Source organism: Hippopotamus amphibius, chromosome 15 (genome assembly GCF_030028045.1).
Source record: "Hippopotamus amphibius kiboko isolate mHipAmp2 chromosome 15, mHipAmp2.hap2, whole genome shotgun sequence".
Taxonomy (NCBI): Eukaryota; Metazoa; Chordata; class Mammalia; order Artiodactyla; family Hippopotamidae; genus Hippopotamus; species Hippopotamus amphibius.
The window spans coordinates 22793068-22816323 of NC_080200.1; the positions used below are offsets into that span (position 1 = coordinate 22793068).

The 23256-nt window shown below is 31.2% G+C and overlaps 1 protein-coding gene across 1 annotated transcript; it reads left to right on the forward strand.

The window, feature by feature from the left end:
- Positions 1-21254: 21254 nt before the first annotated feature.
- On the forward strand, positions 21255-22196 carry LOC130837090 (olfactory receptor 2T33-like). Its single transcript, XM_057709872.1, has one exon. It carries the CDS (start codon positions 21255-21257, stop codon positions 22194-22196), a length of 942 nt encoding a protein of 313 aa, XP_057565855.1.
- The last annotated feature ends 1060 nt before the right edge of the window (positions 22197-23256 follow it).

The following is a 23256-nucleotide window of genomic DNA, read 5'->3' on the forward strand; positions in this document are numbered from 1 at the left end:
AATTAATTATTTAAAAAAACTTTATAATCAACTAAATTTAATTTTTATACAAATAAAATAAAATTCAATTATGCCATCAATTATGTCTGCCAAGCCCAGCTGTAGGGTACACAAACTTAAACAAAGGAAAACTTTTTTAGAGATATTTACTTATCCTCATCAAAACTTTTCCAAAATGTACCACTGCTATTTATCCTGTTTACCATTTTGTGCCCCCCTGAAGGCTAACTCAGGCTTCTTCATAGATAAACAGGTATAGACAAATGTCTGAGCAAGAGAAAAACTGAATATAGAAGCCCAAAAGCAGTAATGTATAAACACTGGCAGAGGACATAGAGTTTTCACTGATTGTGTAGTGGAGCAATATTGAGATATTTAAAGAAAAAATGCATTGGCAAGTTTCAATCATCCCTTTCAGTGAGAGATGGTTAAGGCAGTACTTTCAAGCATAAATTGTATATATCTTTTTTTTTTTGATTGAAGTAGAATTGATTTACAGTGTTATATTAGTTTCAGGTGTGCAACCTAATGATTCAGTATTTGTATAGATAATACTCTGTGGGCTGTGAAATATATCTTTGTTGCTTGTCAAATTTATGCATATAGATTGTACCTCTTAATCCCATACCCCATTTTGCTCCTCTCCCTTTTGCTCTCCCCACTGGTATCCACCAGTATGTTATCTATATCTGTGAGTTGGTCTTTGCTTTGCTCTACACATCTGTTTGTTTTATTTGTTAAATTTCTCATATAAAAGTATCATACAGTATTTGTCTTTCACTGTCTTGCTTTTTTCACTAAACGTAGTACTCACTCAGTCCATCCATTTTATAGCTAATGGCAGAATTTAATACTTTTATGGCAGAATAATATTCCTTGGTATATATATATATACCACACCTTTATCCATTCAGCTGTTGGTGGACACTTGAGGTCAATCTGTATCTTGACTATTGTAAATAATGTAGCTATGAATATTGGGGCACATGTATATTTTGTAATTAGCATGGAGTAGAGTTGCTGGATCATAGTAATGCTATTTTTAGTTTTCTGAGCAACCTCCATACTATTTCCATAATGTCTGAACCAATTTACATTCCCACCAACAATGTACAATGGTTCCCTTTTCACCTCATCCTGGTCAACTTTTGTTATTTCTAGAATTGTTAGTGATAGCCTTTCTGAGAATTGTGAGGTGATATCTTATTGTTCTCTTGGTTTTAATTTCACTGACAATTAGTGATACTGAGTATGTTTCCATGTACCTACCAGCCACATGAATGTCTTCTTGAGAATAATGTCTCTCAGGGTCTTCTGCCCAATTTTTACATTGAGTTGTTGTAGGTGTTTATATATTTTGGATTTAACCCCTTGTCAGTCATAGCATTTGAAAATATGCTTTTGCATTACACATTTTTTTTTCATTTTGTTGATGGTTTCCTTTGCTGTGCAAAAATTTTTAAATTTAATTAGGTCCCTTTTTTTTTTTATTTAGTCTCTTATTTATTTTGACTTAGGAGACAGATGTCCCCAAAATGTATTGCTATGGTTTAAGTAAAAGAGTGTTGTGCCTGTGTTCTCTTCTAGGTATTTTATGGTTTTATGTCTTACGTTATTATACTTATGTATTTAATCCCTGTTGAATTTATTTTTATATATGGTGTGAGCAAATATTCTAACCTCATTATTTTACATGTAGCTGTCCAGTTTTTCAATCACCTTTATTGAAGAGACCTTTCTCTATTCTACATGCTTGCATTCTTTGTGATAGATTAATTGACCATAGGTGTGCAAGTTTATTTCTGGAGTCTCTATTCTGTTCCTTTGACCTATATGTCTGTCTTTCTGACAATACTGTAGCTTTGTGTTATAGTTTAAAGTAAGGGAGCATGATGACACCAGATGTGTTCTCTCCTTTCAAGATTGTTTTGGCAATTTGTGATCTTTTGTGGTTCCATAAAAATTTTAGAATTATTCTAGTTCTGTGAAAAATGGCATTGGTATTTTCACAGGAGTTTTATCAAATGTGGATATTGCTTTGGGTATCACAGATATTAAACAATATTAATTCTTCCAATCCAAGAACATGGGCTGTCTTTCCATTTCTTAGTATCTACTTCAATTTCCTTCATCAATGTTTTATAGTTTTGAGTATATAGGTTTTTCACCTCCTTGGTTAAGTTTTTTCCTAGAGATTTTATTTTTTGATGAGAATTTAAATGGGACTGCTTTTATGCTTCTCTTTCTGATAGTACATTAGTACAGTATATGAAAATAAATTATGTATATTAGTTTTATATAATGCAACTTTACTGAATTCATTTACTAGTTCTAGTATGTTTCAGTGGAGAATTTAGTCTTTTCATTTAAGGAATCAACTATCTACAAATAATGGTGGTTGTACTTCTTCCCTTCTACTTTGGATGCCTTTTAGTTATTTTGCTTTTGGATTGCTATGGCTAGGACTTTCAATACTACATTAAAGAGAAGTAGAGTGGGTAGGCACCCTGGTCTTTTATCCATATTTTAAAGGAAATGTTTTCTGCTTTTCATGCTTGAGTGTGATGTTACCTGTGGGTCTGTCAAAAATGGATTTTATCATGTTCAGTATGTTTCTTATATGCCAATTTTGATGAGTTTTTATTATAAATGAATGTTGAGTATTGTCAATTTTTTTGTATGTGTCTATTGAGACAGTTGTGATTTTTATCCTTCCTTTTGTTATTGTTGTGTACCTTATTATTTTGTGAATATTGCATTATCCTTGCATGCCTGGAATAAAACCCACTTGAGCATCATGTGTGTTCCTTTTTATACTTTGTTGGATTTGGTTTGCTAATATTTTGCTGAGAATTTTTGCATCTATAATTATCAAAGTTATTGGGCTGTAATTTTCTCTTTTTTTGGTAGTATATTTTCTAGTTTTGGTATCAAAGTAATTGTGGACTTGTAGAGTGAATTTGGGAGTGTTTGGTCTTCTTTAATATTTTTTTTTGAAATAGTGTGAGAAGAATAGCTGTTAGATTTTGTTTATATATTTGATTGAATTTACCTGTGAAGCTGTCTGATACTGGTCTACTGTTTACTGGGAGGTATTTTTTTAGACACATTCAATTTTACTGCTAGTCATCAGTCTGTTCAAATTGTCTATTTCTTCCTTATTCTGTCTTGGAAGTTCATGTATTTCTTGAAATTTCTCCATTTCCTCTAGGTTGTCCAATTTGTTGCCATATAACTGTCAACAATATTCTCTTATCATATTTTTATCTCTAGGGTGCTTTTAATTTCTCCTCTTTTATTCCTTATTGTTTTAAGAATGTGTTATTCATTGCTCTCTCTATTCTTATGGATGAGTCTGGCTAAAGGTTCATTCTTTTGTTTATCTTTTACAAAATAGCTCTGTTTTAATTGACCATTTCCATTATTTCTTTTTGATCTTTATTTTATTTATTTCATTTCTGACCTGTATTGTTTCCTTCCTTCTTCTGGTTTGGGTTTGTTCTTTTTCTAGTTTTTTAGATGTTGGGAGGTTTTTGTTCTTTTATCTTGAGGAAGGCTTGTATCAGTATAAACTTTGTTCTTAGGACTACTTTTGCTTCATACCTGATTTTTGAAAGCTGTTTTTCCATTTTCATTTGTCTCTTGGTATTTTTTGATTCACTCTGTAATTTTTTATTGACATTTTTTAATAGCCTCTTGTTTAGTCTCCACCTGTTTGTGCATTTCCCATTTTTCTTTCAGTAACTGTATTCTAGTTTCATACAGTTGTGGTCAGAAAGATATGTTTTATACAATTTCTATCCTCTTAAATTTGTTGAGATTGTTTTATGCCCTAGCATGTGATCTGTCCTGGAGAACATTCCATGTGCACTTGAATACAGTGTGTATTCTGCTGTTTCTGGGTGGAATGTTCTGTAGATATCAATTAAATCTAACTGATCTGTGTCATTTAAGACTACTTTTGTTTATTGATTTTCTGTCTGGATGATATGTTTGTTGATGTAAGTGAGGTGGTAAAATCCCCAACAATTATTGAATTATTATCAATTTATCCTGACATATCTTACTGTATTCTTTACATGCTTAGCTGTCCCTACATCGATGCATATATATATTAACAAGTATAATATCCTATCCTTGTATTGTCCCTTTATGATTAGTTATAACTTTTAAATATTCTGATTCTTATGATATATTCTTGATAGGTTGCATGTTTCTAGGAATTTATTCATTTCTTGTCAGTTAATCCATTTGTTAATATAATTGCTTATAGTAGTATTTTTTATTAATTTTTGTTAAAGTATAATTTTTTTACAATGTTGTGTTAGTTTCTGCTGTACAGCAAAATGAATCAACTATAGATATACATATATCCCTTGTGTTTTGGATTTCCTTCCCATTTAGGACACCATAGAGTATTGAGTAGAGTCTCCTGTACTATTCAATATGTTCTCATTAGTTATCCATTTTATATATACTACTGTATATATGTCAATCCCATTCTTCTGATTCGTCCAACTTCCTCTTCCCAACTTGGGATCCACATGTCCATTATCTACATCTCTGTCTCTATTTCTACTTTGCAAATAAGTTCATCTGTTTTATTTCTCTAGATTCCTCATATAACAAATATTATACAATATTTGTTTTTTTTTCTTTCTGACTTCACTCTGTATGACATTCACTAGATCTATCCACATCTCTGCAAATTGCACAATTTCATCCCTTTTTATGGTTCAGTAATATGGTATGTATGTACCACATCTTCTTTATACATTCCTCTCTTGATGGACATTTAGTATTGTCGTGAACTTATACTAGTTTTATGATTCTTTGTATTTCTGTGATGTCATGAATTATAGCTCCAATTCCCTTTCTCATTTAATTTTTTCAAGCATTGTTTCTCTCTCTTTTTTCTATTAATCTAGGCAAATATTTGTCAATTTTGTTTATCTTTTCAAAAACCACTCAGTTTTATTGATCTGTTGTATTTTTTTTTCTGTTGTGTTTTATTTATTTCTACTCTGATCTCTGTTATTTTCTTCCATTTGCTAAATTTCAGCTCTGTTTTTTTTTTACCCAGTTCCTTGAGGTATAAAGGTAGGTTATTTATTAGTAACTTTTTTTCCCCTCAATGTAGTTATTTATCTCTGTAAATTTTTATCTTGGAAGTAAATTTGCTGTGTCCCAATAGTTTTGTAATTTTGTGTTTTCATTTTCGTTTGTTCCAAATAATGTTTTGAGTTCCCTTTTGTTTTGTTCTTTAATCCATATTGTATCCATTAGTGTATTGTTTAATTGCTATATAATTATGAATTTTTCTGTTTAATAACAACTGTTTTTGAAATATTGTATCATACTCTTATCATAAAACAATACTTTTATAATTTAAATCTTCCTTTATTTGATAAGGCTTGTTCTATAACCAAACATAATCTATCCAAGAGAATATTCTGTTGTAGTTAAGAAAACTGTGTATTCTATTGCTGTTGGCTGAAATGTTTTGTATTTGTCTCTTAGGCTTACTTTGTCTAGATTATAGTTCATATCCCATATTTCCTTAATGTTTTTCTATGCCTTTTGATTGGAGAATTTCATACATTTATGTTTAGAGTAATTATTGATAGACAAGGACTTACTAATATCATCCTGCTCATTGTTTTCTGGCTGTTTTGTAGTTTCCATCTTCCTTTGTTCCACTTTCTCTTACTCCCTTTGTGGATTAATTATATTACATGGCACTATACTTTATTTACTTTCTTTTTATCATTTGTGTATCTTTCATTGGATTCTGCTTAGTAGTTGCCATAAGACTCATATAAGACATCTTGTAATTGTCTATTTAATCTGATAACAACTTAAATTTGATCAAATTAAAAACTCTACCCTTTACTTCTCATACTTTTTATATTTTTTGATGTCACAAATTACCTCCTTTTTATTGTGTGTAAAGTTACAACTTACTTTTAACTACAGTTATTTAAAATATTTTGTTCTCTACAATATACTATATATGCTATATACTGTACTATATATCCTATGTGCTATATTTAAGTGATTAAATGCAACCACATGACAATATAAATTCATAAAATTTGATAGTGTATTTTATGTTTTCATATGTTTTTATGTTACTAACTTGTATCTTTTTATTTCAGCTTAAGGAACTTTCAATAAGTCTTGACACTAATGATGGATTAACTAAGTATTTGTATGGAATTTTTTTATCTTTACTTTCACCCCTGAAAATCAACTTTGTGGGAAAATATTCTTTCATGGAAGCTTTTATTTCAGCACACTTATGCTCACTGAATTTAAGAAAGTAAGTTTTGAACAAGGTGAGGACACAACAAAGAAATAGAAAATATTTTAAAAGAAGTGCTACTAAAAATGGAGTTGAAGATTATAATAACAGATCTAAAAAAATCATGGAGGGCTTCAACAGCAGACAAAAACAGTCAGGAAAAGAAAAAAGATCAGAAAACTGAAAGAAAGGTCATTGAAAATTATCTGGTCAGAGAACAAAACAAAACAAAAAAAAAAAGAAGAAGAAGAAAAGTATGAAAAGGAGTAAGATAACTTGAGGGACTTATAGACAGCAAAAAATATTCCAAACTACAAAGTATGGGAGTATCAGAAGGAGAATAAAGATTGAAAGGGCAGAAAGCTTATTCAAAGATAATAATGTATACAAATTTTGCAAATCTTCTAATGGAAATGTACATAAAAATCCAGGAAGTACAAAGACATCATATAAGAGAAATCTGAAATTACTCACATTGACAAAAACATAATTATATTGTCAATATTAAAAGGCAAAAAGAAAATTTTGATATCAAGAGAAAAATAACTTAACTACAAAAAAGATACCCATAAGATTATTTGTGAATTTTTTAGCAGAAGCCTTGCAGGATGGAAGAGAATGGGATAACACATTCAAATTGCTACAAGAAAAGGGGAAAAAATGCCACATAAGAATACTATATATTTCAAAACTGTTGATGGATATATGATGGAGAATTAAAGGTTTTCCCTGACCAATATAATTGAGGGAATTAATTGCTAGTGTAATTGTCTCACAAGAAATGCTAAAGGAGCTTTTGAAGTTGCAATGAAAAGTGTTAATAAAGCAAGAAAATAGCCATAAAATATGAAAATCACTGGTTAAAGATAAAGATATACAGGACATTGCATTACTTTCACAGTAGTGGATAAATTACTTTTATTTCTAGTATAAAAGTAAAAAGATAAAAGGACTAAAAAGTATAATTACAATTATGTTAATAGTTCTACAATAAAAATAGTTGTAAATTGTGGCATTTGCACCATATATACATAGGGTAAGAAAAAGAGTAGAGGTTTTGTATGCAAGTAAAATGAAGTTGTTATCACCTTAAACTAGAGTGTTATAACTGTAGATATTTTATGTGTGCTTTGTCATAACAAAAAAGAAAATACCTATAGAAGTTAAACAAAAGAGGAAGAATAATAAAATAATATTGGTACATACTCAAATAGATCATGCAGACAGAGAATCAAAAAAGAAACTGTGGACATAAATAACACCATAGACCAAATATATCTAACGGACATATATGAATTGAAAGAGGAGAATTAAAACATAAATCATGGTATGTCAATAAAATTGAGGATGTAGAAGAAGTGGATAAATTCTTGGAAACATACAACCTAACAAAACTGAACCAAGAAGAACTAGAAACTCTGAACAGATCTAAAACTTGTAAGGACATGGAATCAGCAATTAAAAGCCTTCCAACAAAGAAAAAGACAAGGACATGATAGCTTCCCTGGTGAATTCTATCAATTACTCAAAGAAATAATGTCAGTCCTTCTCAAACTCTTCCAATAAATTGAGAGGAAACATTTCCAAATTCATTTTATGGGGCCAGCATCATCCTTACAGCAAAGTCAGAAAAAGATACCACAAGGAAAGAACAAATATAGATCAGTGTCCCTCATAAACAAATTTGAAAAATTTCTCAACAAAATACTAGAAATTTGATTTCAACTTCCCACTGAAAGGATCTTATACCATAGATAAAAAGGATTTATCCTTGAGATTCAAGAATGGTTTAACATATGAAAAAACAATGTAATATACCACATTAACAGTATAAAGAATAAAAATCACATGATCTTCAAAATAAATGCAGAAAAAACGTTTGAAAAATTCAACACTGATGATAAACATTCTCAACAAACTAGGATTAGAGGGATTTATCTCAACAAAATAAATGCTAGATAAGAAAAGCCCACAGCTAACATCATATTTGAACTATACCACTAAGATTAGGAACAAGATAGAAATGCTCAGTTTCACCACATCTATAAAACATAGTAATAAAGTCATCAGCCAGAACAATAAAGCCCCCTCAAAAAAAAACAAAAACAAAAAACTCATCCAAATCAGGAACAAAGAAATACAATTTTCTCTATTTGCAGATGACATGGTCTTGTATATAGAAACCGCATAGACACCTCCAAAAAACTGATAAAACTAACAAATCAAATCAGTAAAGTTATAAGAGAGAGAATCATACAAATTCAGTAGTATTTATATATACTATATACTAATAAAATTTTTAAAAATAAATTAATAAAATATATAAAAATAAACTGGGAAAATCTATTTATAATAGTTTAAAAAATAAAATTCTTGGGAATAAACTTCCCCAAGGAAGTGAAATACCTCAAATCATTGATGACACAAAGTAAGCAAGACAAAAAAATAAATAAATAAAAAACAACCAACCAAGCAAAAAACCCCAAGCATTTGGAGTTTAATGATTAGAAGACATATTGTTAATATGTCCTCATCACCCAAATCTGTCTACAAATTCAACACATTCACTATCAAAATTCCAATATCATTTCTTATAGAAATAAAAAAATAATACAAATAATTTTGAAATTCATATGGAACCACCAAAAAATGTTAATATAGCCAAAATAACCTAGAAAAGCAGAACAAAATTATTTTGAAGTATATTTACAAAGCTACAATGATTAAGACATTATGGTACTGGAACAAAGGCAAATAGAATAGAATAGAGATCCTAGACATAAATTCACATATATGGTCAATTAATCTTTTACAAGGAAATCAAGAGTATACAGTGAGGAAATGGTGTCCTCTTCAATAAATTATTTTGGAAATATTGGATATCCACATCGAAAACAATGATATTGGCCACTCATCTTATGTTGTACACGTACATTAACTAAAAATGAGTTAGAGGACTTAAACATAATGCCTCAAACTGTAAAACTCCTAGAAGCAAGCACAATAGGAGAATATCTTCTTGACATTGGTACTGGCAATAATTTCATGGATATGACACCAAAAACACAGGCAACAGAAGCAAAAGTGATAAGTGGGGCTATGTCAAAATAAGTTTTTCACAGCAACAGAAATACTTAACACAGTGAAGAGGCTACCTATAGATTGGGAGAAATTGTGCAAATTTTATATCTGATAATTTTCAAAATATAAGGTACAATTCAATAGCAAGAGAGAAAAAAAAATAAAACTATCAACCCAATCAAAAATTGGGCTAAAGAATTGAATAGACATTGTTGAATGGAAGATATACAAATGGTCAACAGGTATAAGCAAAGATGCTCATGTTACTAGTCATCATGTTAATGCACATTAAAACCACAATGAGCTATAATCTTGCACTTATTAGGGTGGCTATTATTTTAATGAAGTGTTGGTGCTATGGAAAACTGTATGGAAATTTAAAAGTAACCTAATGTGTGATCTGGCAAATCCATTTTTGAGTATTGCTCCAAAAGAATGGAAATCAGGATCACTAAGTGCTATAATCACTCCCATATCCATTGCTGCATTATCCACAATATCCAAAATGTGGAAAACCTAAGTGTATTGATGTCAATGGATGAATAGGTAAAGAAAATGTATACTTGTACAATGAAATAGTTTCAGCCTTAAAAAACAAAGAATAATCTGCAATATGAATCAATATGGATGATCAGGAGACATTAGACTAATTGAAATAAGCTAATCAAAGAACAAACATGGTGTGAGTCCACTATACAAAGTACAAGCAATACTCAAAATCATGGAAACAAAGAAGATAATGGTGGTTTCCAGGGGCTGGAGGGAGAGAGAAATTAAGAGATGTTAATTAATATGTATAATATTATCATCTTCACAGTGACTTACTTCTACAAATCTGATGTACAACATTGAGCCCATAGATAGCAACACTGTATAGGCCACTTAATAATCTGTTAGTAAGGTAGGTCATGTTAAATGTTCTTACCAAAATTTTTTACATATATTAAAAGAATAGGATTAATTGTTTTGAATGATTACTAATATTAACATTGTGTTTCTTATCTGAAATCCCTTGTGTATGGGAAAAATTGGTGTTTTATGTAAATTATCATTGACATAGATTTGCAAATCTATATTACAAGCAGTATCAAACAGGAAAGATAAAATGCATTCATACTTTAATGAATAAACAATAGATTATAAAGAATCTTTGAGAACAAATGTTTTATATTGATTACTCCAAATTTGCATCTGTACACCACATCTCTTCCTGAAGCATAGGTCTTCTATGATCAATGGTTAGCTTCAACTTCTAATTTCTCCATATTTTAAAAAAAATTTGGCTTAATAACACTCGATCTATTATTGATGTAATTAAAATTTTGCAATATTTTTTCAGCATTTTCCCTATATTCATCTGTAGATTTCATAGGGTTTATCTACATTTACTAAATTACAGTGTCTATACTTAAATAATGTTTTTTAAAGAATTGGTTAAAGTTGACCTTTGAACAATGTGGGGGTTAATGGCCCTCATGCAGTTGAATATCCACATATAACTTTTGACACGCCAAAACTTAACTATTAATATCCCACTGATGGCCAGAAGCCTTATCAATATCAGTTGATTAATACATATTTTGTATGTGATATATATTATATACTGTATTCTTTCAATAAAGTCAGATAAAAGAAAATCTTATTAAGAAAATCAGAAGGAAGAGAAAAACATTTAGAGTACTGTATTGTATTCATCAATACCATAAATTTATGTTGTTGGTTTACAAGATAAATCTTCTCTTTGTCAGTCTTATGTGACACAAGATACTGTAAATGGTATACTTATTACTGCTAAACATCAAAAATGAAAAGATAATGTAAAAATAAATTTATATTTCTTTACAGGTATAAAAATTCATACACTGATAATGAAGAAGCAGCAATATGATTGACTTATGGTAGATTAGTGTAATCAATTTGATTGTTTCAAAGTATCCTATCCTATACACTAATTAATAGATCATTGTAAAATTTTCATGGCATACTTATTACAGTCACATTCATAATTCAGTAGTAGAAAAATTGTTACTTAAAAAGCACCTGTGATAATATTTAATATACTATCAAAAGCATTAATAAACTATAATAAAAGAGCATTACACTGGTACAAGTATAGATTATTGGAGCAGAATAGGGTATCTGGAAAAAGAACCACATATATACTTATAAATAACTTATGACAAAGTTGCTCCTGTAATGTTGTGAGGGAGGGACACTCTTTTTTAATGAAAACTACTGGAATGATTAGATATCAATGTATAAAAAAGACAGCTAGTTTTGCATACCATATACAAACTTGAAAATAAAGCAGATGGTCAAAAGTCTAAATGTTTACAGCACAAAATAAAACTTCAAAAACATAATTTAAGCAAATATCTTCATGACCTGGTAAAGCATTCTTAAATATGAGAAACATATGCTAAGCAGAAAGAAAAATTTCAATAAAAAGGACTATAATGAAATATATGGCCTATGTGTACCAAATATTTGCTCAAATATGCAAAGAAGTCAAAGTACAAGAAGCAACAACCAAAGTGAAAAAGAAAGCCTCATATACAGGATATGAAAGTATTCCTGTAACAACAAGATATATCCAATAATTCAATACAAATGGGCAATAAGCTTAAAGCTTCTTTCAAACATGGTGAGTAATTATCTGTAAAGGTCCTGATCCTCTTTAGTCATCAATGAAATTCATCCTACCTATCATCAGTTACCACCTCAAACTCAGCAGATCTAAGGTTAAAAAGATGGAAATAATAAATGTTGCCCCAAATGTAAAGAACTAAACTGTCATATGCATAACAATTATGGAATGCTCCTTTGGTATTATTTTTAAAAATGAATATCCCATACTCTGTGGACACAAAATTTCATCCCTAGGTATAGGTTCCCAGAATTCATAAATATTCACCAAAATTATATGCAATATATATAAAAATATGTATCAGTATCATTACTTGTATCATTTTAAAACTGGAAAGTATTCAAATGTTCACTAACATTAGGTTGGATAAATAAATAATTTTAGGCTCATTCAATGGGATATTGTATACCAAAGAAAAATGTTAAAACTGGTAGATACTCAAAAAAATATAGATGAATTTCCCAAATGTAATTTTGGGAGAAAGAAAGCAATGATTCCATTCGTATGTATTTTTGACCTGTGTTAGGGATTAACTTGTGTTAGGGAAAGCTCAACTACAATGTTCAAAGTTAGCAGAGGGATTACCTCCAAGGCAGGAAATAAGGGAGCTTTTGGTGATATTCAATGCTCAACTATCAGAAACCAATCATCAGGAGCACACTTGTACTTGAAAAGTTGGGTTTATTTCTTGTAATTTTATGATTAAGTATCCTAATAAATTTTAACTGTAAAGAGGATATACTGAACCAAGGAAAACACAGTAATTGGTAACAAAGCCACAACCATTTGTAGGATATAGGAAAAGGGCATAGTTGAAATCTTCTGCACCTTGGACAATGTTCATGTTGAGTCTGTGTTCAAAGGCAATTGTGGAGTGATCTAATTTTTGCCGTGGTCCATTGTGGTCACAGAGTTGCTGTTTTTCATGTGGAAGGTATTAGTCTCCTCTTGCTGTTGTAAGAAATTATATCCTCAGTGACTTAACAAATGATATTATCTTACACTTCAGAAGGTCATAAGTCTAAAATTGTACTTACAATGCTAAAATCAAGGAGGATACTGGTAGCTTTTCTCCTGAAAGCTCTAGAGAGAATAGTTTCCTTGTCTTTCCACCTTCTAGATGCTTAATGTACTCCTTGGATGATTGACCCTCTTTCCCAGTCTCCAAAGCCAGCAACTTCAGGCTGAGTCCTTCTCACACTGCTACTTCTCTGATTTCCATATTTGCCTCCCTCTTCTATTTATAAGTACTCTTGTGATTATTTTGTGCCTACTTAGATAATCTAGGATAATCTTTCTATTCTAAAGTCAGCTGATTATGAATTTTAATTTCCTCTGTAACCGTAATTTTGCTTTGTCATGGAACTCAACATATTCAAAGGGTCCAGGTATTAGAACTTGGGCATCATTAGGGGCCCGTGTTTACACTTACCATGTTGGTGTCTGTGAAACTGAGTATTTTAGTAAATATACCAAAGCCTGGTTCTAGCAATACCAAGGCCTAAAAACAATACCTGAAAAGCTCTCAATTTCAGGGGGTATATTTCTCAGATGAAGAATATTGTCTTTACCTAGACCATTTGTAAATCATTTGGTTGGTGGACTGTGTGTTAATTTATATTACTAAAGAACTATAAATAGTTTAATTTATCCTTTTATGAACTTCAATAAAATTTAAAATGTTATGACATCAATAAAAATCTAAAATGTACTATAACTAATAAACAAGTGAAAGATTGCAGTGATTTCAGTGAAGTATAGGGTGCTCTGGGTCATGCAAGAGAAGGTTCTTTAATCATAATTATTTAAGCAAAGTCATGAAACTAAGCTCTTAGGCACAATGCACATCACTCAATAATTCTTCATAAAAATTGTTTTGATAATTGTTATTGATATCATTATAATTCATCAATATTGCTATTATATTTTTCTTTTTAACTTATCTAGAATTAGTACACTTGATATATCTATCTATCTATATATATTTTTTTTTGCTTTTTTACTTCTTCTGTCTTGCTTCTTTGATTCTAGGTACATATCTGTTTGAATATAAAGTTCATATAGACCTGTATATATTGATTTGGAGAATCCTAGTAAAATAGATTAATGTAATTAAACCATCTCTCTTTCTTCCCAATCAGTTCATATGCAGAGTGACTGAATACTGTATACCCATATTTTGGTTATTAGTAATAATCTCCCAGATTTGAGAAAGTATTTGTTGACAGGTAAGACATTCTCTTTGTTTAAAATAACTTCTGTGAGTGCTACCAGTTAGATTAGAAAGCCAAATTGTTTGCTGAACCAGAGAGAAAAGGAAGAAGGTAGCTAACACTTATTTGATATAAATGGTGCTTAATATTAATTTTAAAAATGTGACTCTACACATAATGCTATGGGAGAGACATTATTATCCTCCTTCTATAGATGATGATCTTGAATCTCAGGAAGTGTGTCTAATGTACTCTGAATCATATGGCTAGAAAAATTCAAGAATGGAGGAGTTTAATTAAGGCATTTCCTTTGGAAGAGTGTCTTTTTGGGAAAGATATCTCTAGAATGCTCTGTAGCCTATGTAATCACTGGCTTGTCTTGACACATTGGTTATTACTAAAGTGTAGACTATCAGGATTAGAAGCATTTCTGGGTACAAGTACTTTACATATGCTATCTTATTTAATCCTATTGTTAAGCAAATCTCACTTTCAAAATAGTCAAATCCTGATTTTAGCATTGTGTGAGTCAAAGAAACATTTTCTTTAGAGATCAATTATTGTGAGATTGAAAATAATCTACACGGAGAAATATTTGGTCATCTGTATTCCTCTGAGTTTCCACTGGCATTTTGAGAACCTGGAATTCAGGACTCCCTTAGGTTTTACCCAGGTGATTTACATTTCATGATAGAACAGAAGAAGCATTTGCTAGGTTCTAAACAGTGATTCAGGCACCAGATACAAGCAACATTATGCATCTCCCTCAAAGTGGCTGCTCCTGAGGCAGGTGAGTGCTAGGATTCCAAGACTGAGTGTATGAAACTGGAGGTTGTGTTCTCTAGTGTGCTTGTCTATTGTACTTCCATAATTTTAGGGACTGTAACATAATCCACAGAATTTTGAAAAAGAGAGAACTTACCTGGATTTTGTGCAAGGACATCATAACTATTCCATTTTACTCTTTGAATTTTACATTATTTAAAATTTATAAAACATGGCTTTGCCTGTCTCAGTTAATATGATATCTAAGACCATTCTGGCTGTTTTATTGTGTTGCATAGTAGCAATTTCATACTTTTATAATAGATCTTATTATACATTTTAAAGAAACTTGAAAAATCTTTTGTGAATATATAGTCTTTTCATTTTATTTTAGGTTGCTTTTTAGAATGAAATCTAGAAAAAAATGACACTGGTTTTAAGCAATAAGGGTAGTTCTAGAGTACTCACTCAATATTTCCAAATTGATATATTAAATTTTGACCTATGTTCATTTTTACTACATTCCAGTTGGTAATGCATGTTATCAAGGAAAACTTACATACAAGTTTTAGCGTATAAAAATAATTATTGTGTTTCATATATGGGTTTCTTTAATTTCCCTTGAAACTGTATATTTCATATACACATATTACATAAATTTATCTTTATCAAATTATAATTATGCACATTTATGCATGAGCTTTTCAGGAGACTTGGGATTTGGTTCATGCTCTAGCTCTAAGTTAATGGATGCATTTAATTAATCCTTTACTCTAGATTATTAGTATTCTTTAGGAGAAGTAACAGTTTTAGACCACATAAAAGCAATAGTGCCTACTATTTATTGAGAACTTATTGTCAGTAATCAGTTAAGCATGCTTTTTACACTTTATTTTTACAACAACTATGTAATGTAACCATGTACTCATTTCTAAAACAAAAACTTGAGACCAATAGAGTATAAGAAATGTGCCTAACTTCACAGAACTTGTAATTACTAGAATACAAAGTAGAGTGAGCTGTTTGAGATACGAACCTACACACTTACCTCCTCAATTTCCTCTGCTTGATTTGTGAATAACCTGTAATCTTCTTATGAAGTTCTTTGTTTGACAACTATGAAAGGACAGGAGTTTCTGTGTTCCCTTGCTTAGATTACATTCCTATAGTTATATTTTTCATGTATTCATAAATACATTTTTAAAATATTTATTCCATATTTTGTCTTTGCAATAAGATTTGTTAACAAAAGTGAGCATAGGAAATGCACCCATCCAGAATAAATACGACATAGTTTGCTTTCTTTGAAATAATTCATCAATTACATGAAATATAATCATTTAATCCATCCTACAACACTGAGGGTCAATAATTCATATTAGTGTTTATTAAATATTTTTGTCTTCTCACTGTCAAGATGGTACCTAGAACAAAAAACTGAGAGACCTAATTTAGCATAGAAACTAACTTCTGGAACCTGGGTTCTGAACTCATGGTGTTTTGTTTGATACGTGATTTCTCTCTTTGATTCTCCAGGGAAAATTAATTAATCTCACACTAATCTAATTCATGTGCAATTCTAAAATATTAGTGCCTACTTAATTTAGTCATTGTAACATTCCACTAGATAACACTTATCACAGAGTTAGCCTAGTGTTTGAATTAATATTTTCTACAATTATAATCCTTGAGTTGCCACATGTATAGCAATCTGATATGGTATCAGTCTTTTCAGCTTCAAAATGTATGGTCAAACTGAAGAAAAATGCTATATGAGAGCCAGGATAATTTATTGGTCTGCAAGTGTGTAACATAGAGCATGTAGTTGGGCAGGGTGAAGCTTTGCTCTTTCTGGGCAAACCACATTAAAATGGAGATAGAAATGAGACAATGGATCTAAAAGGACTGTTAGGTGTGTATAATCACAAATTTTATACAATTGTAAAATAAATAATAAGTGATTTTATACTGTTTTCAATGTCTAGAGCAACAATATATATACTGGATATACTCTTGACTTGTAAATCTATCCTCCATTTTGAATCTGTTGAATCATACAGAATTGAATCCACTTGGGTAAAGCAATATTTTTGATATGAAACAACACATAATAAGAATTCATCTTTTTCCTTATGATTTAAAATTTTTAAGAAGGAAATAAATTATTTTATGTATGATAAACTCCATAACATATTAAAATACTTATAATCTATTTTACAGTAAACACATGATAAAATGTTTCAAAATTAGTAATTGAAGAACCAATAGCCTTATAATGATTAAATTTACAATAGTTATGTGTGTTTGCTCTGTGTTCAAACAATTCATAAATGGTGAATGGCATGCATAGTCCAACCCAAAGAGATATCATAAATTATGTCACCTAAATTATTCCTATGTGAAAAAATAAGTAGATTTATATTACATGTTAGTTCTCAAATAAATACTGACATTTCTTCCAAGGGTGGGAAACATATAATATTAATAATAGTAAAAAAAAATCAAGGCTAATCTTTATAGAGTCGTATTGTGCCATACATTTTGCTGTGCACTTATATGCATTTTCTCTTGTAATCAACAAGTAACCCTAAAAGAGATCAATAACATATATCATCCAATTCTGATATGATATTTAAATATATTTCAATTTTTTTAAAATTTTATTTATTTATTTATTATTTTTGGGGGGGTACACCAAGTTCAATCATCTGTTTTTATACACATATCCCCTTATTCCCTCCCTTCCTTGACTCTCCCTCCCCAAGTCCCCCCCACCCTCCCCGCCCCAGTCCTCTAAGGCATCTTCCAGCCTCGAGTTGGACTCCCTTTGTTATACAACAACTTCCCACTGGCTATCTATTTTACAATTGGTAGTATATATATGTCTGTGCTACTCTCTCGCTTCGTCTCAGCTTCCCCTTCACCCCCCGCCCCCTCCCAAACCTCGAGTTCTCCAGTCCATTCTCTGTATCTGCATCCTTGTTCTTGCCACTGAGTTCATCAGTACCATTTTTAGATTCCGTATATGTGAGTTAGCATACAATATTTGTCTTTCTCTTTCTGACTTACTTCACTCTGTATGACAGACTGTAGTTCTATCCACCTCATTACATATAGCTCCATCTCATCCCTTTTTATTATATTTCAATTTAAATTGCCTAAATTTATCTATCTAACTACTTATCAGTGACATAGGTATTCAAATTTAAGAAGCCTACTCTTTAATTCTGTACTTCTATCTCATAAAGTGAAAGAAAAACATTCTACTAAATTGAGGACCAGGAAAACAAATAGTGCTATCAGTACTCTAATTTTTAATATGCATTATTAATGAGTCACATAACTTTCTGGACTTTAGATTTCCTACCAATTAAATTTGAAATATATGGGTATTTTCTATGACTTTTTATTGCAAATATGATTGAATGTATGAAATGTCTGATGTTACCACATTTATCTTTTTTTAAATGCTATTATTTTAAAATATTTTTCTTCAATTGCAAATGCACATAAGAGTTTAAAAATCATACCTTACATAAATCATCATATGAAAAGTATGTTGAGAAGCTGGTCTTAAGCATGAGAATTAGGTGATAGTTTTGATTCAAATGGAGAGCACAAAGTGAACCTCAACAGAGCAAATGAAGCCAATTCTGGAAGATAGTCTAGTAAAATATGAACTTCCTTAGTCTAGAAACAAGGAGACTGACTTCGCAAGGATGATGATAATATGCCCAAATCTCAAAAATATCTTCTAAGTGAGTTTTGGCAAGAATTTGGAATTTTTGTTCATGTTATTTAAGTATTCTATAATTCACATCACCTGTATTTGTTCTGAATCTGGGTTGGATTAATTGGAGGAATTTATATTGAAATGCATGTATTTCCACAAATCCATAAAGACACAGCCCTATCTTTCCATACCATGTAATAATAATAAAAAATTGAATTCCAAGAAGATAATTTATAGGGTTAATATTTCTGATAAGCATAGGTGCAAAAGACACTTCAAAAATAATACTAAGCTTACCATGATCATAGATTCAAACAATATACATATCAGTAATAAACAATTTTATCCCAATAATATTCACATGGTCTAGCATGAGAAAATCTACCAATGTAATCTAGCCCATTAACATTAATTTAATAATAACATGTAAGTCCCTCAAATATACACAATACTCAATGTAAGCTTTGGTTCAAATGATGTAACAATTCAAAAATTGTTAAGATTTTAAATAGCCTGGGGAAGATATTGAACATGCATATAAACAATGTCAGAACAGTGTACATAAATAAAAAAATAAATAAAAAATTATTTAAATCTATAAGGAAAATTCAAGCAACTCAATAGAAAATATGGACAAGAGATGTTCACTGTGAATTTGAATAAGTAATTCAAGAGATTAATGACTATTTTTGGCTCAGTATCAATAAGCGGTTTGTAAATTAAAACAAAATTAATTCTCACTGTTCTATGATTGACCATTATTACTGCACCTAACAATATCTGACAGTGCCACACAGAGAGAAGGAATTAAACAAAATCAGCAGTTGATGGCATTGAAAATGTAGGGATTTAGTTAAATCAAAGCAGAAAAATGCTACTTTTAGATTATTTACTGGAAAAAGCTCATGTCACATGCACATGGCCATAAACTATGCTGATAGAAAATTAGAAAGAAATTAAATATTGACAAATATGCTATATGTATACAATTTAATAAAATGGGAGTAATCATTTCCCAAGGTAATAGACATAGTACACATATTATTGGAATAACAAAACATTATAGTGATATGCACACTATTATATCTTACTTATAGCTATTTTGATTAACAATGTATGAGTATCTTTTAATGACAATGGACATTGGTGGTATACATTAGGCACTAAAAACAATGTAAATATTTAGGTGCCATTCACATAATTTGCACTGCTTGTCAAATAATTTACAGAAGAACTAAAAAAAATTGTTACACCATAGATTTTGAATAAAGCTCAACTATAATCTTCTTGGAAATCCCTAATCTACTACTCTCTTTCAAAGTGTGATTTGCAAAGACAGTACAAATGTCACTTAAGAAAGTCACTTGCATATATCAATTCACTGAATTCTACTATCATAGATACTTACTGCTAATAGAAATGGAAGCTAGCACTTTATTGGAAGGATAACATCTGGAAATAATGGAAATGCTATATATTTTATGTGTAGCTGTGCTGTATCTCAGATGAATTTTGTCTAACAAATTAATTTTGGTAATCATTTAATTTATTGCCTAATTAAAAAGTAACCTATCAATTAAATATGGAAATTGATCTGTTGATTAATAATTACATTAATAAATTAACCTTTTAACTACATTTAAGTGTGTGATTACTAGTATCAAATCATGAAAGCCTGCAAGACCAATTTCTTTATGTTCCTTTAGGTTGTATTCCTGTATTAGGTTTTTAACTTTTTGTAATGTACATATTTAACTAATTCAGACTCATATTTGTGAGTATACACTAGGTATAAATGTTAACTGTTGAGAGGTCTCTAAACTAAGAAAATGTCCCTGTAGTCAAGAAGACAGATCATGGTAACATGGTAACAGGAGACATATGGTGATGCAGTAACTGTGGTAGCTAGAAATCATGGGCTGCTTGCAGGTGTGGAATAGAGTAACAGCCATTTTTCTTTGCCTTGCCAGAAACTGAGTTTTAGTAATTCTAAATTTTGTTTTGTGTATATATTTAATTTTAAAAATCAAATTCATCATGATATTGAAAGAACTCTTGTGAAACTAAACAAATATGGGAGAATCATGCAATTGTCATGATGTGTGACATCAGTAATGACTAACGTGCTCGAATCCAAATCTCCAACATGGAAGTCACCAAATTACAGAAAATTGGGATTATATAATAATATTTTGTAACACCATGAGTAAAATATGTGCAGCATACCGACAAAATAAAGAAAAATAACAGGAATGCAATTGGTGCTATTATATATACAAAAAATCCAATTTATTTTGATAAAAAATAATGGATAATTACAAAGAGATGGACAATGGGATGTTAAGGCAAATATCTTGCTGTGAAGAGGAAGGTTAAAGTCATAATTATTTCTGCAAGTCTCGTTTTTTTTCTATGTTATTTGACCAAGTATTCTTAAGGAAATGCTCAAGGCTCCTTTTAAGCACGTCTCATTTCCTCATTATTCATTGTCTTCCAGGAATAACTGGAGCCATGGAAAATGTAAATGTCACCACAGGAATAAATTTCATTCTTGTAGGACTATTTAACCACACACAGACCCATCTGTTCCTTTTTTCCATGGTGCTCATGACCTTCCTCACTTCTCTGATGGGCAACGCCCTCATGATCAGGCTCATCTGTGTGGATCCCCGGCTGCACACCCCCATGTACTTCCTGCTGAGCCAGCTCTCCCTCATGGACATGATGCTGGTCCTCACTATTGTCCCCAAAATGGCAGCCAACTACCTGATGAACACCGGTTCCATCTCTCCTGCTGGCTGTGGCGCCCAGATCTTCCTGTTTCTCACCCTGGGAGGGGGCGAGTGCTTCCTCTTAGCGGCCATGGCCTATGACCGCTACATGGCCATATGTCACCCCCTGAGATATCCGATCCTCATGAATCAGAAGCTCTGCTTGCAGCTGACGACAGGCTCCTGGCTTCTAGGAGGGGTGGATGGGCTGATGCAGGCTGGTGCCACCCTGAGCTTCCCTTACTGCCACTCTCGGGAAATCAACCACTTCTTTTGTGAGGCACCTTCGCTTGTTCGCCTTGCCTGTGCAGACACCACGATTTTCGAGTTTTTCATGTATGTCTGCTGCATTCTAATGCTCGTGATTCCACTGACTCTCATTTTGGCCTCCTACAGCCTCATCTTGGCTGCTGTGCTCCGAATGCAGTCCATTGCCACCAGGAAGAAAGCCTTTGCCACCTGTTCCTCCCACCTGACTGTCGTGGGGCTCTTCTATGGCACCCTCATCTTTATCTACATGCGGCCCAAATCCTACCATTCAGTGGCCCGTGACAAGGTGGTTGCTGCCTTTTACACCATCTTCACACCTGTACTGAACCCTCTTATATACAGTGTGAGAAATAAAGAAGTCAAGGGGGCTTTCACAAAGTGGTTGGAGAAACATGTTTGGTTGTCTCAATAGTGAGTATTATTTTCCAAAATGGCATCCCTCAAATTGGCTTTATATTATGAAATCTGTTCTGTGTCAATATATTTTGCTCTCACTTTACCAGTTTGCATTGTTCTTGCAAATTATTTCTTTTATATTTAAGTAAAAATGACAGTTGTCATGTTTTCATACCTTATCATAATATTTTGTTCCCAGCTTTGGACCTCAGCAATAAGACTATATTACTGAGACACTGTAGCACAAGACACTCTAGGCATCAACCACGTAATTTGATTTTTTTTCTGTTTTTTTTGTATATATAATGAAAATCTCTAATTATGAATGAGAAATTACTTACAAAGTTATTAGCTAATTTGAAGAAAGCAATGTAGACCTAATTTCATATATTTTGATAAAATAAGTTTCAAATGAATAAAGAATCATATATAAATGTGAAAGTTGCAGAAAATATTCATCAAAAATTTTCTCTGATTATGTGATGAAAAACCTGTTTAGATAAGCATATTGGATTGTATACATTTAGGTAATGTCAAGATATACAGTAAACATGAAGTCAACATCTTCATGTGAAATACAAGAAACCAAAAATAATGTGATGAAATTCATCACACAAATTACCATAGATAATACACATATATTATGCACAGTTGTAATTGGAACAAAAAATATGCAAGTATTTCTTTCACATGTTAAAACAAGTAAATATCTGTTTTCTATTTAGCTGTTCTACAGATAAAGAAATCATCTTTGATCACAAGGAAACCTTTAGAGCTGCAGGTTTTAACTCGCATTTGAGGGGAGTGAATCCAGCTGTACTGGACAAGTCTCATAGTCATGATGTGTATGCCAATTTTTAGGGCAATTTATTTTTATTAAAGGAGAAAAAGAAAGAAAGAAAGAAAGAAAGAAAGAAAGAAAGAAAGAAAGAAAGAAAGAAAGAAAGGGAAAAAGAAAAAAAGAAAGAAAGAAAGAAAGAAAGAAAGAAAGAAAGAAAGAAAGAAAGAAAGAAAGAAAGAAAGAAAGAAAAAGAGAGGAAGAGAGGGAGAGAGGGAGGGAGGGAGAGAGGGAGGGA